Source organism: Scomber scombrus, chromosome 9 (assembly GCF_963691925.1).
Source record: "Scomber scombrus chromosome 9, fScoSco1.1, whole genome shotgun sequence".
Taxonomy (NCBI): Eukaryota; Metazoa; Chordata; class Actinopteri; order Scombriformes; family Scombridae; genus Scomber; species Scomber scombrus.
In genome coordinates, this window is record NC_084978.1 from 7293314 (window position 1) to 7307610 (window position 14297).

The following is a 14297-nucleotide window of genomic DNA, read 5'->3' on the forward strand; positions in this document are numbered from 1 at the left end:
CAAAATAGAAAGGGTTAGGGTTAGGTAGTATTATTGGTCTGAATCATGCATGTGAATACACAACACTGTCTTTCATTAAAGTCAGTAAAAAGTTGGTTGTTTAATTCAATGTCTTTAGGTTGGGTAACTTTGAAAGGCTTTAGAAAGAGAGCAAAATAAACAATGTATTCTTTATTTTTATTCCTCTAGTTGTGTTTTTTGAGGAACTGATACATTGTCCTGTAACATGAATGTAGTATGAAATTTGATTATTTAAGATATGTGAAGTTACATTTTTGGACTTTTTGTAGTATAATTTGAAAATTTACAGATCTCATTAGTAGTATCATTTCTACACATAAGAATATAGAATTAAATAAAGTTACAGTTTGTTTCAGTTTTAAGTTTTTCTCTTTTGGTCTAAACATTTATAATATAAATATGAACTTTCTATTTCTAAACCCAAACAACAGTATTACAGCTGCTCTGGTGTATGACTTTCCAGCATCTTGTTTGTATCCATTCCTCTGAAAAACTACATAAACTACCAGAAGAGCAGGTACATAATGTTTTTATTCTCTTTTATTTATTAATGCCTCAAGCTGAGGCTTTTTTTTGTAATAAAGTTTATTTTCAGTTCAAATCTTAACAGTTGAGTAAGTGTTGTAGTGTTTCTTTAGATTTTAAAAGGTCCATAAGGTCTACATGTGTCTGACTGCCCCTGCAGGACGAGACAGACGGGCTTTTCAGAAGAAAGCATGTTACAAACGGGAGTGTTCGGAAACTCTGCGGGAGCAGGCAGAAGTGGGATCATGGATCGGCGGGAGCAACCGGTAATAGTCGGTAATCCTTCTGGAGCGGGCAGCCGGTGGATTGAATAAAAAACCCAGTCCCTTGTGAACCTGTAGGTCAAACCTTACCGACTGAGACAGACAAAGACTTTTTTGTGTTACCACAGAATGAAATGAGCACCTCAGACTGTCACCAAGCTTCATCAAAACCTGTGTGCTGTGAGCTTCTCAAAGCTGGTATTTACAGGATGCCTGTCACTCACACGCTGCTTGTATCCAAGGCCAGTGTAACAAGTTTCATAACACAGGGTTAAAAACACAAAACCTGGATCTTCAGCAAAGGAAAAAAAAGTAATTAACCTGTTTAAAAAACAGATTCATGAACACCAGAATGAACTCACACAGCCTCACAATCAGCCTTTCCAAACACTTTGGAGCCTTTTCAGAGAGTTTCCACTAAAATCTCTGAAAGGGCTTTGCTTCCTGAAGAAAGGGTCCAGTATTTTACTACAAACACTTTAAAACTTGAATGAAAGCGATCCAACGAGGGCTAAAAAACTGGTGAAAATATTTACTAATTGATTGATTATTCAAAAGACAAAACAACTATTTCTATTGACTGATCAACTAAGTCTTTTAAATTGCAAAAAATGCCAAATATTCACCACATTCAATTCTTCAAATATGAAGATTTGCTATGTTTCTCTTTTTAATGTCATTGTAACTTGAATAGCTTTACATTTAACATAGAGAAAACAAGCAATGTGAGGATGTGAACTTGGGCTCTGGCAACTAAAATATTAATTTATTACTCAATTAATGGAAAATAATTATCACCACACTGATCAGTAATGAAAATAACTGTTATTTTGTATTTTGTTGAGCTCTTGGGGAGAAAGAGGGCACTTAGATTGTTTTGCCTGCTTATATACATTACATTATTATTATTTTTCAGTTTCCCTGCACAAGGCTCACTGATTGTGCATTGTTTTCAAAGGGTTTATTGTCATTTTGTCCTCGTCCTTACTCTCTGGAACTCTACATCCATCATTGCAATACAATTAAATCCATCAAAGGTTGATTAGCACATTGTCATCTGTCAAATGTCATAAAAATAACATCAGCGTGGTTTACAATAGATGGCAGTGTAGAACTATCCAGGAACAGAACACACAGAAAAATGTTAAGTATTTTGTATTTTGGTTTAAATCTGTAATTTCTCTTTCTCTCTCCTTCTCTCTCTCTTTTTTTTTCTCTGTCTCTCTTTATGGCCGATCTAGCACTGTGGTTCCCAGGCTCGGCTCGACTGTCAATCAGCAGCAGCAGCCTACATCTCAGCGCAGCAGCTGAGCCAGGGCCGCATCATCCTGCCTGCCAATCACCGCTCTACACCTTCAATCCATCCTATCCATCTCTCTGTAAAGCAGCTTCGCACACACCGTTCTCCCCACCCCCTCCTCCTTCCCCTCCCCTCTCCTCCCCTCCTCCTTTCAAAACAACCCCCTCCACAGAAGCATTGAGATCCCCCTTTAACTCTCAAACCAATACACACACAAACACACACACAAACCAACACTCACTTGCACGAACACATTCACACACACACACACACACACACACACACACACACACACACACACAAACATTCCCTGTCGCTTAAAAAGAGAAAACACACTCACAGTAAGATACAGATAGAGAAGCACAGATATACACACACACACACATGAACACACAAACACAGGCGCAGGCCGTCTCTGCACCACTCCCATACCTTCATTTGGGACTCCGCCTCTCCTTCTTTTCATCTTACCACCCAATTCAATAATACAGCCCCGCTCCAACCAGCCCTCCGCTGTCAATCTTTTATTCAACAGAAAGGGAGATCACAGCACTAGACTTATCCTCCTATCTCAGACCTCCATTCGGCTTCTTTCACACAGATACTGTATGACCTGCACAGAACTGTCTGTAAACATCATTTTGATTATGGGGCTGAGATGTGATGTGTTTAGCGTGTTTAGTGAGTCTGGCTACAAACATCATTAAAATATATTGGCTAAGACTTGCTATTAACATTATCTAAAAATAGTATAAGGACACATTAGATTTCAATAAAGTTATGATGTTAGTGGAAATGGGCTCAAGCTGGAATTAAACTTTATTATGTGGCTTTGCTGGAGACATATTTACGTTCGGCCAATGGGGTGCATCTTATTTCTGAACTGGAGACTTGTAATCAAATTAATGAAAGCATTAAAAAAAACGCATTAAAAACTAAACTACCAATTTATATTGAGTGAAATGTATAATTTAATGTGAGAGGATGAACCAACAAATAATTATGAGCCAACTCCGCCGTTATGCACCTTTTTTTTTAGCTCATCCATGTAAGTCCCACCACTCTCATCTACCTAGTGTCTGGTAGCAGTTTAATTTGCTCTAGTAAACCTACTTTCACGCTACATGTCCAACACCAAATGGCAAATATAATTAATGACCAGCTGGTTAAGGAAGCAGCAAGTTTAAGAGCCAAAAAAGATTGATATATTTCTCAGAAAGTGGTGGAGACCAAACTAGAGCTATAATGGAAGCAAATATTGGACATAACATTCCTCAGGTGCACAAGAATGTAGCTCAAGTGGGATAACAACGTTGCTTTGTTCTGTAAGATTGGTAAGAAAACATATGTCAGGGTTATGTATTTCCTGTCGCCTATTTTTTGCTTTTTATTGGCCAAAGAGTCAATTACTGCAGCTTTGAGAACCCTTTGTGACACAAAGACGTTACTTCCCTGTTAATATACACCTAACTAAGTGTAGAAGGTGCTATATTATAACCTTAGTTCAGCACCTTGTCTCAGATCTGCTACAGTGTGGTTGGATGCTGACTGCATTTCCACCGGTGCCTTGTTAAAGTTTGGCTGCAGTAGCTTTTTTCTTCCATATGTTGTGTAAAATCACTAACTCCTCCCAGAAGTATTTTTATAAAGGAATATGTATAAAATGATATAAAACAGCACCTTATATCCTCTATCCTCTATCCTGTATGCTAAATTCAACCTTGAGACATTATTTAAACAGAAAATCTAAAATTGTATACTGTATGTGTATAACTGCACTGAAGACTGTAAGAGAAACAATTAAATACTATATATTAAAGTAGAATAAAATCACACTGAACTATACAGTAACTTTCTAAAATTGCTTGTTATGATGTTGTTTAAGACAGGGTATAAATATTATGATGCTTAGAACTGCACATAAAGTATTTATTGATTCAACATTTCCCAGTTTTAATTCACAGCACCAAGTGTGTTTCTTGTTAAGCTTACTTCACGACAGAGGCAGGCCGGTTCATTCCTTCACACATATTAAAGCTGTTTCCCTGTGTTTTCGTCCTCCTCATTATGTCCTCATGCTTGCTTAAAGATTATTAGCGGTGGTCATTTTATCGCTGCAATTATTGCGTGCTGCAACGCAAGAATAACTAGATGAATTGTAAATGTGTTGTGAATCACTTTCGCAGTTTGCCCTGAACCAGCCCACTAAACATGCAGAGTTTTCCCTCTCTTGTTTGAACTACTTCTAAAATGAGCCTTGCTCTTTGATTGCATCATGGAGTGCAGCTTTCATCAGATGCCTCATAGATTGCAGAGCCAGACAAGGTACTGGGGCGAATGTTTAGGCCATGGCAATTGGGGGTATAATTAGATACTGTTACTGAATATTCGGTGTAGAAAACAATAATTGGCCTGCACCAAAGGAGAATTGTTTTACACCCGTACAACGGTACCCAGATACGCACCAAAAAAATCCCTTTAACAATGAAACATGATTCCCAAGTGCAACATTAAAAATATCAATTTTATCAAAGCAATATACTGTTGTGGCAATGTAAGATATTAATAACTTTTAATTGCAAAGACGCTATAAAATATTACGACATATTTGAGACTACAGATCCTCAGTGCTCACATTCAGTGCTCGTCAGATCTTTGCAAGAACAAAATGAGGCAGCAAGAAATAATGCAGTCTGTTTGGATAAGCTGCTTATGTCGTCTTCTGACATGGTTATTGTTACTGATACATATAGATTACAATTAGACACAACGGATGATCTGGTGAAGTTTGAGGCTCCTTTTCATTTGTGACACAGGGTGGAAATTTATGTAGCAACCACATGCTGTCGCTGTCAAGTTTGTCGACTACCATTTTAACAAAATGTTACATCTGATTCTTTAGTTAGCTGCTAGAAAAGTAAAATTGCTCATACGTACAGGGGACGGCTCTGGCTCAGCATTCTATTCACCATTTACCAGCACTTGAGATTTGGGTAAAAATGAATTACTATTTTCATGATCAATTAGTCTGTATATCATATTTTTATTGTAAAATGTGAAAATGTTGTGAAAAATGCAAAACATCCTCTTCAAATATTTTATTCTAACCAACACTACAACACCCGATGTAATCAATTCACAATGAAATAAAACTGAAAAAAGATGAAAATCTTTACTTTTTTTTCAGAGAAACACACAATCACCAAGCCACAAGAAAACACTGTTACCGGTCAAAAATATATCTGGTCTATATTAACAGGCAAAATATTGTTAGTGTCCTGCAACACCTGAATGTCAAACACCTTATACTGTACCAACTAAGGCTGCCTTTCTTCCTCAAAACTTCAACCTAAAGCTGGTTATTTTTATTTTTTGATCAATCTGATTTTTCTTTTTCAATTAATCATGCTTTCTATTAGATATTGAGGAAAAATTGTGGAACATGCAGTCCACAACAGTCCAAACCCCAAATATATTGAGTTTACAATCATTTAAAAAAAAAAAAAAAAATTCAAAACTTCACATTTCATGACTTAAATGATTAAGTAGTTATTAGTTATCCAATTATTTATCCATTTTCTGTCAATACACTAAACAAATGATCATGTAAATACTCCAGTATTGTTGTATTGCACTATTATGATAGAGAATAAAACAACAGTGATGGAGATTCATCATGATTTACAGCAATAGGAAGGCTATGAGAGGTCAGAAATGCAGGCTTGTGACTATAAGGTTGCTGGTTCAAATCCCATAGTCACTGAGAAAATGAAGTGGGGAAATGTCTCTTCACTTTCATCAGCCAACCATCCAAGTGTCTTAACCCCAAAATCTCTATGAGCATGGGGGGATTCAATCAGGGCCAGATTATCCATGTATCGCATCAGTTGAATGCCCGGGGGCATCACCCAATTTACGGTGCTGTGAGGCACCAACGTGAAAGAAAAAAGAAAAGCGTAAATAGTTTTTATAGTCAGAAACAGCAGCTACAAGGTTTACAAATTACTTGATTTAGCTTTTGTTTATCATTGTTCCCATTAAAAAGAATAAGACTAATAAGATTTTTTTTTAAACACTTGAAAAATAGCCAATGCGAGAGAGAGAGAGAGTGAGAGAGATGCTGTTTATTTCAGTAATAATAGTAGTACAGCTTATTGCTAATGGAAAATGTGTTCAAAGACCATTTTACTAATCCACCATGCTGTGTGGATCAAGTATACTTTCATATTCCTGCATGCTACAGTTCATACAATAGTTAACTATTTTATTTTCTGTTTTAAAAAAAGGCCAGAATGAAAATCAGGACCTTTATGAATGTTGTTTTCTGACCAGAAAAAACAAATATGCCTTTTTGTTTGTGGATTTTTAAAAGAATACGAAATCAGTATTCTGTTTTCATTCCTTTAATTTCTGTTTCTGAAAACAACAGAACAAAAACAACCAGAATTTCTAGTAGCCTTCGCATTGCAATAAACTCAATATGCTTTCCCTACACCTGGTGCTCTGTGATCATCCGGCTGTCCAAATGGTTGCTTGTTATTATTGGGCTTGCCTTATTTTGTATATTTTTGTAATTTTTTCTCTTTTTTTTGTCATACTATTTAGCATGATGTGTTGCATTAGGATGTGAGTTGCATTCAGTTTGGAGCAACAGTGTAAGATCTAATATGGCTAATGTCTATCTATGGTGTATTATATGTTTCTGTAGTATGTGTGCTGAGCCTGTACTTAAGCAATACGTTTAAGTCTTTATGGTATCCCACAGTGTATTTCACCTTTTTTCATGTAAGGTGGTAGGAGGGGGTCACTTCAAGTGTGTTCACCCTAGGGCACCACACTGGGTTAATCTGGACCTGGATCCAACAGGCTACACACTAAAAACATTATTTTGCATTAAGAAATCTAGTAAAAATCATATGTTATATTATATTATTTTACTGGAGAAAACGAGGTGGAACTCATTTGTCAAAAAATAAAAGAGACAGAGATAAAAGCCTCATAGAGGAAACAAATGCTTTAGCTTTCATCCTCCCAACAATTAACACACAGGCTTTTTCAATATGATCTATTTCCTCTGAGAAGCCACAGTGAACACCAGCTGGAGACGAGTTACAAAACACCTAAACACAGGTCCATGCAATAAAAAAACAGATTAGGTAAATTGGCTTTTCTAATTTTTCCTCTGCTGAACGTTATGAAATTAGAGCACCTCAGAATGGAGTGAAATGATTGTTTCCTCGTAATTATCGTATAAGCCACTGCATGACTCGAAATATATAATTCAATTTCAAAAGGCATTGGAGTTTTTACACTTATACTTCCATACATTACACAAGGACTGTCTCTGTGGAATAATAAATACATTATGACTGTTTTAATGCAATATTATGCAAACATGTTAATGAATATAACCTCAAATACACCCATATGTGTTTTGCTGTATAATAAGACACAAAATACAAAACCTTGCCCTTTTCATTTGCTTAGCATGTTTGATCTTTAAAGATACAAATATTCTCTCTTCATTTTCGAAATGCCATGACAGATGTTGTGTGATACTGTAGAGCTAAAACAAGCTCTATAATAATAACCACAAATCTTTGCGCACTAGACCGCTTTAACCTTCAGATTCACATCCAAGATCTAAACTTTTAAAAAACACATTGTCCTTCACATATCTGTCTGAAGAGCCAGAGAGAAAGAGAGAGAAATATATAAATATAAAGATGTTGTGTTTTGTTGTAGCCCTTTCAACATGTCTGCATTTTTAACCACTGGTAACCGCTCTCCAACTCATACACCCTCACATCTCCACTGGTCAGTGCTGTTCTGACCTGCCAGCGATAACGACATATATCTGCGCTTTTCACAGGGCTGCAAGCAAAGATTATTTCACAGTAAAGCCACTGGCAGTCACATTTACATTTTATATGTTTAGGCTGATGTTCTTGTGCAGAGTGACTAACAATGAGCGTAACAGCAGAGTGAGCTTAAATGTGTAGACTGCAAACGGTAAAATTAAAAAGAAAAAAAACCCCAAAGAACACAAGAGACCAAAGCCTCCTGATAACAGGCAGTAGTACAGAAAATCCCTGTGCCACCAGAGTGATTCTGTATAATAGAAAAGGTGAAGAAATAAGCTCCAGGGAGAAAAGGTAGAGAGTTCAGTTGTGTTGATGTTTTTTTCCCCCCTTAAAAATATATATATATTCACATATTAAAATACTATAGCAGTCTAGCGCTCCAAGATACATGCTGAGCAACATGTTGGTGTATTAACATGTAAATACATTATTCCTCTGTGTGCATTTGGTCACCCAATGTGTTCATATTCTACAGGTACAGTCTTGAAAAAGTGCACATTTTTATAGCATATTTTCCCAGACTCCCCGCCAGACTGCCAGACTTCGCTGCGTAGCATTCAGAGTACATGTACTTACAATTCTGGCTTTGAAGCAGCTTCAAGTATTCACTATTTTAATTCAATTTTACTTACAGAACCAACTTATTGTCCAATTCAATTAGATACCATTACACATCTACATCATTTAAATCTGCTCCTCTTCAACAGAAATAGTTGTGTGTCATCATATATTGAGTAAGGTTTCCAACAGGATACCCCCCCCCCCTCAAAAAAAATAAAGTATTTTAAGTAGCGTTGAGCAAGACACGGAAGTCCTCCCTACCTCTACCTCATTGTAAGTAGTAGCTAAAATAATGCCAAATAGCTAACTGGGATAACTAACTGGAATACAGTGTGATAATGGGTATCACAGTATGATTCATTAGACTTCCTATATACACTGCTGCCAGAGAAAACAACATCACTTTCTGACTGTGTCATTTTTAGTTTTTCTTTTGAGTCAAATCTGTTGATGGGTACATACGAGGGTGGTGGATTTTTCCTGGATGATGTGGTTGCGTGTGTGTGTGTGTGTGTGTGTGTGTGTGTGTGTGTATATATGTGTGTAACTAAGTGCACCTGAATGTGAATCGAGGAAGGTTTGCGACTGACGGTGAGTCATCATCGCCATGGTGTTAAGCCTCCCGTTCCCGGGGGAACAGGGTTACCGTCTCTACACCACTGGGGATTTTTATTTTTACATTTGAAAAGCAAACCAGGACTCAGCTCACAACAATCCTTCACTCCCTCTCTCTCTCCTCGCTCTCTTCCTCCTTCATGACTGCTCTGAATTACACACACACTAACTCACACAAACACACACACAAAGTAGACGCTACACGCATCTGCTCATTTCAGGGCACCATGTCCTTATCTATGTCTGTGTGAAATTCAATATGTTTCAGATATCAAAACATGAACCTATGCAGATGAGATGAAGGGGACAATATCACAAACTCAATAACAGCATCTGCTCTGTCATTTGCTGCTGAAGAAACATACTGTTGCTGCAGTTTGATGAGTTCAACGTGTTGAGAACACATCGTAAAGCTCAGGACTTTGTAACCTTTTAAAAAATGCTTTGTCTAAAAAAATGAGAACATAAGAAGTCATCCTACATGGAAACTTAACTTGAAGCAACAGTTCAACATTTTTGGAATTTGCTTCAGTCTGCGAGTTAGAGGAGATGATTGATACAACCCTCATGTCTCTACATTAAGTACTGAGATAGAGCCAGGAGGACGTTAGTTTAGCATAAAGACTGGAAGCAGAGGGACACATTTGGCCAGGCTAAGTTAAAAAATATGCCTACTTAGTTCTAGCTTTAGTTATTACAATTTTTGTGGTAGAGTAAGTGGCACAACTGTTTCTTGGTGAACAATTTACATAGAGCTACAACAAGTAGTTGATTAATTAGTTGGCAACTGTTTTTATAATTTTTTTGTCATTTGGGGTTTGTTCTTTAAGAAATAAATATTCAAGTTCTCTGGTTTCAGCTTCTCAAATGTGAATATTTTCTTGTTTCTATGATAGTAAACTGAATGTCTTTGAGTTGTGAACTGTTGGTCAGTGCAAAAAAAGATATTTGACGATGTCATCTTGGGCTTTGGGAGATAGTGATTGTAATTTTTCAGCATTTCTACCACACAACTACAGTAATCGAGTAACCAAGAAAATGATTGATAGGTTAAGACACAAGGGTGGCATGGATCTTGATCGGCAACTCATGGAAAGAAAATAAATAAGGGTACACTCATTTCCAAAATGTTTCTTTAAGGATAACATGGAGTGATATAAAATTAACTCTTACAATTATTCCAGGATCCAATAACTTCAGTAACTGGTAGTAGTTACAGAACAAGATCAATGCCACCCTTGTGTCTTTGCGCTAAGTATGGAGCTGGATCAGGAGGTGTTTGGTTTAGTGTACCATAAAGACTGAAAGCAGTGACATACAGCCTGGCTTAATCCATTATTTTAAGGAAAATAATGATTTAATCCTCAAGAAAAGCATGTGTGTCTCCTGGATGATGTAAGGATACTATATGTTTATATCAGTTCCTCCCATTAGTTTGATATGGCAGATGACTGTAAATAAAACTGAAACCAAAGAGCCTCCGTCACCAATTCTACGGAGAATAAGCCACACAGGGACATAACTGAGAGCTGTATTCCATTGCAGGTGGAAACAAAATTTAAAATGTTGCTATGAAGTGAAAATCTTTTAAGCTTTGTGATTGGATGTTTCTAACCACAATACTCCTTTAGGGTCTTAGGGAACTTACATTTTTTTTAACTTTGTTGTTTCTAATGTAGTTACTCATCTTTTGTACTAATGATTCAAATTGTCAAGCTTTTGAACTGTCCATTAACATTTACTTATTTGACGGTTTTGACCAAAGCAACATACAATAAGGTACAATCCAAGTCACAGTAGATCAAGGAGAAACCTTCGAAAATAAATGCCAGAATGCACATGAAACTATGTGCCATTCAGATGACACTCAGCTAGAGATTTTTTTCAGATTGATATTCAGCTAAATAATAAGGTGATTCAACTAAAATATTGTGCTCTTCATAAATAGAAGAGGAAAAACACAGCTATATAACTTAAAATGAAGATTTTATTATCTGTGGACTGCTGAAATATAGGTGTCTTACTGTATCTCTTTGGTCCATCTTCGAGGCAGAAGGAGAGTGTGAGGGTGGCGTCCTCCTCAAAAAACTCTGTAGCAAAAGCGTCCCACCACAAACTGTCACTTTCCTGTTAGAAGACAAAGAGGATCAATGGTCATTATTACAGGTAGAGAGAAGTAGGAATTTCTCTGGGTTAAACAAGTCAATGTACTACTGTATATGAGTTTTGTACAAGAATCATCATCTTCATCAGCATCTCTTAAATACAGAATATACTTTGTTCATAGGACGGTAGGTATGTCGGTATATGGGTAACAAGAACAAAAATAAGAATAAGCGTAGGGATAGGAATAATTATACAAATAAAAATAAAATATATAATATATTCTGCAGGAATATAGTGTGTAAAAGCACCTCAGTTTCCCTCCTGTCCTCTAAAAGCAGCATATTGTTGGCTCATTTTGATATGAAACTCTTGATTTTCCTCTATTATTTAATAACCCAGTGAATTTCCTTTATCCAGGTTGTTGCTTTCACACTATTGCCTTTTTTTTAACATAAATTCAATATTGATTCATTCTGATAAGACAAAGATATTGTGACCATGCACGCTTTTGTATGAAACAAGATTAAAAAAAAAACAGAACATTGTTTTTTGATATATGAAGTCAGCAGTGCTGCCTCTTTATTTTAGATTGTTTTGTTTGGTATTTTTCTTTAAAGGGAATTTTATAGCCTTTACTTAATTCATAGTTTGGAATTTTGAGTTTACAAAGGGATTAAATGTTCGAGTATGAACAGTAAAACGGTCAAATGCATCATATGCATGAACAAATTAAGACATTAAGACATAGCCAACAAAAAGACATCCTGAGATAGAGAGAAACAAACAGAAACATAAAAGCTTTTAAAAAAACAATGAAATATGAAAATCAGGTTTAAAGAGGTGATTTAAAAGAGGATGCTGGCTACTGGCCTAGGCCTCTCATACAGGTTGGGATAAAGCCAAAACCTGGTAACAGCCTTTACTTTTCTTAAGCCAGGACTTTGGAGGAGCTCTGCCTGAGGCTCCTACAAGTCAGAAATACAAGCTGAGGTCCAACAGCTTTATATATTACTGCTTCTTCTACCTTCTACAACAGGTGAGGATAATTTGAGCTTGTACCTTTAAAAGAACAATTATCTTTAATATCAGTACACGTGTTTTTATCATTATTTTCAATAGTTATCATGAATCAATACCAAATAAGTTTACCTAAACTGTCACAGAGTTCAAGAACAGTTTAAAATTAATAATACTATATATGTTTAGCATTTTCTCTGCAACAGTGACCCAGTCTTGGTAGTGGCAGATTTTGCCATTCCTGCGATTGATTCAGGTTGCCTACCAAAGTATGAGGGATTCACAGGAAAACATTGCATATGTAATCTCGCGCAATTTTATCTCATTAATATCAACCTCACTGTCACTGTTTGCTTTCTTTTCACCATATTAGATCTACTAGGGTTACTGTAATTCAAGCAGAATGTGCTACTTATTCAATAAAGTAACACACGTTTGTTTGGCTGCTCTGTGAACAAATACACCAGCAGCTCTTCTGTTGTATTTGTGACAAAGCAGCTGCTCAAAGAGTGTTCGTCGTAGTATTAAACCACACTCGCTGTCACCACGGTAACCATGGATGTCACCAAATCAACCAGGACTGAACTCCTAAGAAGTGCAACTGTAATAAAATATTATTATTGTGGTAGTGGCAGGAGTTGTAGTGACACTAAGCAATGTAGCAATAATAGTAGTAGTTGTAACATCGTTGGTAATAGGAGTAATGATATTTGCAAAAGTGACAGTAGCTTTATAAGTAATACCAACAATAGTTATAGTATCCGCAGTAATAGTACCATTAGTAATTAAGTAGTAAGTATAAGTATAAGTAGTAATAGTAGTAGAATAATAGCACTAGATGTGTAAGGGTTAGCGATAGTAAAATACTAGTAATATTAGTGATTGTAGTAGTAGAGGTGGTTATTATAACATTACTGGTAGTTGGATGTGAGTTTTCTTAAAGTAGCTGTAGTAGTAGTAGTAATAACAGTAGTAGTAAGTGCAGTAATAATAGTAGTTGCATTGAAAGAAGTAGTAGTGATAGTAGTGGTAGAGGCAGGAAGTGCAGTAGTGGAGCAGTGGAGGTTGTAGAACTAGTAGTAGTATTGTTAGCATTACAACACAATAGTAATCCTAATTGTATTATAATTATTATTAGTCGTAGTGTTAGTAGGGGATAAGGGTTGTAACACTAGTAGTGGGCTATTAGTATTTTTAGTAGAACCTGCAGTAACAGTAGTAACTGTATAGTAATAGCAGTAGTAGAAGTAGTATTAGTAGTAGCAGTAATTGTTAATTGTAGTAGTTTTAGTAATAAGCAACACATGCAGTCATCTCATCACAGCAGAGACAGCGACTCAGTGAGGAAACACAATCATGTAAATCTCTTTGGCCTGAAATGATCCACTAACAGCCTTTCACCCTTTCCCCCCCTCAACAGTCAAACCTCAGATAATGTTGGCGGGGTGACCCACCACCGCCCCCCTTGCCCCTCTGCCCTCCCCCGTTCAGACACCGACATTCAACTGACGCTAATTTCCTGTGACACATTATGACAGATCACCAGGTTTCATTCTGCGTCGGGCTGAGGGATGGCAAGCACTTCCCAGATGTTGACAATTAGCGTTGTCACCGTCGAGTAGTGTCAAGCCCAATAAGCTGCGACCGGGGCGCCCCGCAGGTCAATGTGTCTCAAACTCCATGAGCCTGATGCCAAGAGATGTGGTGTGGATGACCTGAACCTGGACATTCATCCTGCCGGTCAATCAATAGGTGATTATGAGTTAGAGGGGAAGTGATGTAGCTCGACCTGTCACCTGGACTGTGGATACAGACTGAAATGAGACTCCGCTATAAATGACATAGAAAAAGGGAGTTTTAGCATTAATGAGGAAGATTAAAATGTGTCCCTTTTGTAAAGGTTAATAAAAGTGCAAAAAAATTGTTATTTTCATTCATATTTTCTTTCAATTAAGTCTGCTATTGATTTCAAAAAGCTACTGACAGGAATGTAATGTTGAGCTACTTTTGTTGGTATATAAGTCC

The 14297-nt window shown here is 36.7% G+C and overlaps 1 protein-coding gene across 2 annotated transcripts in view; it reads right to left on the bottom strand.

Moving 5' to 3' along the window:
• ldb2a (LIM domain binding 2a) overlaps window positions 1–14297 on the bottom strand; it is a 93127-nt gene that overhangs the window by 57856 nt on the left and 20974 nt on the right. For both annotated transcript variants that reach the window (XM_062426002.1, XM_062426001.1), the window contains exon 2: window positions 11174–11276. In XM_062426002.1, the coding sequence (XP_062281986.1) occupies window positions 11174–11276 (103 nt within the window). The remainder of the gene's footprint in view (window positions 1–11173; window positions 11277–14297) is intronic.